This window comes from Nematolebias whitei, chromosome 15, assembly GCF_014905685.2.
Source record: "Nematolebias whitei isolate Nwh7 chromosome 15, NemWhi1, whole genome shotgun sequence".
Lineage (NCBI taxonomy): Eukaryota > Metazoa > Chordata > Actinopteri > Cyprinodontiformes > Rivulidae > Nematolebias > Nematolebias whitei.
In genome coordinates, this window is record NC_056512.1 from 20,848,911 (window position 1) to 20,854,029 (window position 5,119).

At 40.0% G+C, this 5,119-nt stretch overlaps 1 protein-coding gene across 1 annotated transcript in view; it reads left to right on the forward strand.

Annotated features, from left to right (window-relative positions):
• The window catches only part of LOC119421087 (monocyte to macrophage differentiation factor 2-like), an 11,875-nt gene extending 6,970 nt beyond the window's left edge, over window positions 1-4,905 (forward strand). The window contains exons 4-9 of the mRNA XM_037688486.1: window positions 383-464; window positions 2,159-2,319; window positions 4,074-4,148; window positions 4,223-4,324; window positions 4,437-4,506; window positions 4,602-4,905. Of these exons, the coding sequence (XP_037544414.1) occupies window positions 383-464; window positions 2,159-2,319; window positions 4,074-4,148; window positions 4,223-4,324; window positions 4,437-4,506; window positions 4,602-4,802 (691 nt within the window). The 3' untranslated portion in view covers window positions 4,803-4,905. The remainder of the gene's footprint in view (window positions 1-382; window positions 465-2,158; window positions 2,320-4,073; window positions 4,149-4,222; window positions 4,325-4,436; window positions 4,507-4,601) is intronic.
• Window positions 4,906-5,119: the final 214 nt, after the last annotated feature.

Consider the following 5,119-nt stretch of genomic DNA (forward strand, 5'->3'; position numbering starts at 1 on the left):
CACACACACACACACTCACACACACACTTATATATTATATACAGGTCATTGATTCTTGCTGTTATGGTTCAGAGCAATCAGTAGGAAGTAAAACAGAAATCCTAAACGTTGATGGGGCTCATTCATAGATGACTGAGGGAGACGATCTGATCGCTAGCCAGACGCTGACATCACCACCGGTAACCGTAGCAACACAGACAGTAGTTTCTCCAGTAACGATTTTTCAAGATGAATTCAGACAGCACAAATTGCATGACAGAACAATCCTCATCACTCGCACAGCACCAGGTTCATGAGACCAGCTAAGATTTTCATCACTGATCCCCCCCCCCCCCCATCCCCCCATTCCCTTGTCTCTGCTTCCCTGTCACCCCTCTCTCAGGTACATGAACTGCAGGGTGCCAGCTGATAAGAGGTACCAGCCCACTGAGTATGAACACGCTGCAAACTGTGCCACACACGGGGTGAGGTGTACGAACTTTCAGAATAAATGAGCATGGGATTTTCTTTGTCTGTGTGTGTGTGTGTGTGTGTGTGTGTGTGTGTGTGTGCAGCAGAGAAGATGTGGAGGATTGTGAGGTGACGTGGACTGAAGAGGATTTTATTTATTTATTTTTTTGTAGGGCTGTGTGATAGAGGCAGAAAGCCATAATCTGAGTCAGGCTGTAGTTTTCTTTAATCTGCTGTAATCCCGGCCCTCTGCTGCCTCACAGAGTGAATGAAACAGGCAGGAAAATAAATGGCAGAAACATGGACAGAAATATGAACAAAATACTTGAAAATAATATTAATTACATTAAAAAAATATATTTCAAACTGTCACTATCTTAACAGAGTTTAGGTCAACATCTGTAAAAATTGAGTAATTTATAATTGTCTTTGAGTTTTCTAAGGTTAATTAGTTGTGGCGGCCATCTTGAATTGGTTTGGCTCCAAAAGTTGATTACTCGTAGATGTAAAGGCACATTCAATGATTTTTGTTCCATTCTTTGCTCTAATTATGACATAACATCCTCCAATTTATCATTTAATGCTACCACAAAAATGCACTTATTTGAATAATTTATGAATATGAACATTTTGTTACAGATTCACTCAGCATTCCTGCCCTTAGCAAAAAGTACTTTATTCAAATGAAACACTAAAAATGAGGAAGTGTACTTGAAGTTTACTTTGTATAAACTTTATTTGATATACTTAAAAATAGTATAAAAATGTCCAAATTTAGTCCAAACAAGTATTAAATCAGTATACTTTCTAGTACACTACAAGTATGGTGTGTAGTATACTTGATACACTTATACTTAACTTAAAGTATACTTGCAAAAATGAACTTTAAATGTACTAGATTTTGTTAAGGGTGGTGAAAAACTGTTTTTCTAAATTTAAAATGTTGGAGATAAGTTAAAATTTGTAGACTTTTTGAATAAGAAAATAAGTAAATGGTAGCTCTCGTGTTAATTTGTGTAAACTTTAGAGAAAGATTAGTAAGTTCAAACTGCACTATGTGTTTTGAAATAAAACATGGGCTGAATATGAAGCTACATCTAGCCTAGCTCATCACCAAGACAAGAAGACTGCGCTATAATTTTTAAGTTTATACTTAAAAATTTGTCATTTTATTAAGAAGTTCTTGGGTTATCTTGGGAATATTTTCAGCCAAATACAAAATTGTTCAGGACAAAAGTTAGCCAAGTAGCCCTTAGCCAAAAACCTAGCCTAGCATAAACCACCAAAAAACTGCATTAAGTTTATTTTACTCCTTGGTGCATTTTAAATGTCAAATGTAATTGTTAATATGTGTATTGGCAGTCAGTATGAAAACAGCAACACACTAATGGTTTCCTTGGGTTTTGAGTTTTTTTTTTAATGAACTAGCTGTTTGAAAAAATGCTCAAACTTTGGTTAGCTTCAATGAGCTCCTGCTAGCCACTCCTTTTCATCTTTATAACACCATAAGTTTCTCATTTTAAATTTACAAAATGGCTAAATGTCATTTAAAAAGTTTACTTTTTGCTTTGGACTCAGACAAAAAGTTTACCACAAGTTTGTTTTCTCATCATTTTCTTTTCAGTTCAAGGTAAAGTGTAATAAGTAAACAGATTCCTAATAGAAACTTTTAAAACATTATGTGTAGAGACTTGTTGATGTCTTGCAGTTGTGGATCATCCCCAGTCTGGTGGGTGGATCTGTGCTCTACTTCCTGTCTGTGGACAGATGGCATCAGGTCACTGCCTGGCTCTACGGGAGCGGTCTCACCGGCCTCTTCATCACCTCAACACTCTTCCACACAGCTGCCTGGAAAATCAGCCATCTACGGTATGTCTCAATCTTTAACTTGCATTTTTATATTTAGGCCCGTGCAGTGATGCCATCAAGATTATTTCTCCACGGTGAACTGCGGTTTATGTCAACAGTTAGTACATCATCAGGAGTAATGAGGATGTTGTTCCTGCTTGTTAAGGTGAAGGAGCTGAGCCAAAAGGAAAAGCTCTTAAAGGCCTTCCATGTTTTAACCCTCACCTGTGGTGATAAGATGTGGGTCATCTCCATACATGACCCCGAGGAACGGGGAGAACGTCTTTAGATCTCCCAGGAGAAGGTCTAGTGTCACCAGATGGATGTCTTCATTTCTTGGACCTCTGTGATCCAACCACAGTCAAGTGAGAGAATATACAGTAGATGAATTAATGCTAAATTGTCAATTGTTCCTGATTAGGTCCTTACTTTTAATACCCCACCGTGGAGCAACGAGGGGACTAAAACATACCTACCTGTTGTCTGGATTTAAATATATGTATATATGTAAACCTTGCAAGCAGAATAGCTTCAAAAATTAGCAACATGCCGACTTCCATTTGGTATGTGGCTGCATCTAAGTGTAAGAACGGTCATTTTGACAATTGGCTTGTAAAATCAAAATCCAAGATGGCCACCACTACATATTTATATGTAAACAGGCCACCTCGAAAATTTGAGGAAACTGCATCCTAGTTTTTATATAGTGTAAAAGTGTTGTTTCTTCAAATGATTGAGGTGGCCAAAGATTAATCTATGAAGGCCAAGGCCCCCATTGGCCACCCCCTGGCTCCGCCTTTGCACCTGGTGGTAGAAAAAAATTGTTCTTTCTGCTTGCCAGGATCCGTACCTCTGCACCACCTTGGACAACCAAAATAATAATAAAAATACTACTTCTGTTCTTCTACACAATCAACTCCTACCCAATATCTTGCTCTAAAAACATTAAGGTTTACAGTAGTCCCTCGCTACTTCGCGGTTTGTTTATCGCAGATCCGCTCTATCGCGGTTTTTCAAAATAAGATTGGACATGACACACAAATGGCTGACTGATGGATGAGCCACACAATCGGCATGAAATTTTAATTTAAAATCAATTTAAAATTATTTAGCACCTGCTGTCCATACTGCTGCAGGATAAACTTCCTGCTGCAGTTGAACAACTGATCAGATGTTCAGCACGCAGAGCAGAGAAGTGGGCGTGGCCAAGAGCGCTTGCAGGTGGCAAAGAGCAGAGGATGCAGAGAGCTGAAATCATGACATTCTGTGCTCTTTTAGAGCGTTTAGAAACATTGTTTAGAATATTGCAAGAGTGTGGGAAGGGTTTAAAACACCATATATATACTACTTACTACTTGTACTACTATTCCTACTTGGCAGTTTTTCAATTATCGTGGAGCTTCAGGGTATGGATCCCCCCGCGATAAATGAGGGACTACTGTACTTGCATTCCCTGTTCAAAACCAGTCTAGAAAAACACAAATCTTGAAAACAAACATTCACTGTTCAAATCCTTCAGCGATGGAGGACATCGATGCACCGCTTGTTTGTAATAAGCTTACAGTCAACCAATCAGGTGCTATATATTAATATGTGCAATGATTAACCAACGTTTAACTCTCAGTAAGTCGTTTTATCATAACTTCACAACATTCCTTGTCTGGTAAAAGTCATTACTGAGCTGATATTGTTAATCTAAGTGTTTTTTATACATTTATGATGGTTGTGTGCTGAGTTATTGCCTTTTTAAAATGTATATATATATATTTATATAGGAAGATGGAGCAACGTTTCCACATGTGTGACAGAATGGCTATCTACTTCTTCATCGCCGCCTCCTACTCTCCCTGGTCAGTCAAGTGAGCGCAGCTAAAGCACAAATCTCAGTCGTATAACGATCACTCAGTGACGTGTGTGACCTCAGGTTGATGCTGAGGGAGCTGGGACCCTGGACGTGCCATATGCGCTGGCTGATCTGGGTCATGGCTGGCTTTGGATCCACGTACGTCTTCTTTTTCCACGAGAGGTAAAAAGGTCTCTTGTTGTGTGTCGAACCATAACGGACACTTGAGTATTTACATAAAACACTGGACAAGTGTTTGAACCGTCAACAGGAGTCTCCTGTTTACCTCCTGCAGGTACAAGCTGGTGGAGCTGCTGGGGTACGTGGCCATGGGGGCCGCGCCTGCACTGGTCATTCTATCTATGGTAAACCCAAACAACCAAGATCTAAGAGTTGGATTTTACTAAAAACCACTGACGGAGACCTTCAATTAATGATTTATTTTCTTGTTTTTCCACAGGTGGAGCGCGCAGGTGTGTGTGAGCTGGCTGTTGGAGGGATCTTCTACGTGGTGGGCGTAGTTTTCTTTAAGAGTGACGGCCTCGTGCCATTCGCCCACGCCATCTGGCATCTTTTTGTGGCGGTTGGAGCAAGCTGTCATTACTATGCCATCTGGAGGTACCTGTATTTACCTGGACTACCGCTGCAGACAGCGAGGTGACTGGCAGCCGTCACCAGACACGATCTACAGTCCCACTGAAGCACAACTACCAGTACTTATGGCACAACAAAAAAGCAGGACTGTAGCTTTGCACTGACAGACGTTAATGCTGTTCATGATATCACTGTGACTTTTCCTTTGATGGGTTGATGTCACCTTCAGATCTGACTGAGGTGGAGAAAAAACAAGAATCTGAACAATATGTCACCTATACAACATCTAGCCTCAGAATCCAACATGCTCGTCTGATTCTGCTGTTAAACACATCGTTAAAGGAGTGTTTTTTTTATATTTGTCATGAGTGAGGCTGTGCAGAG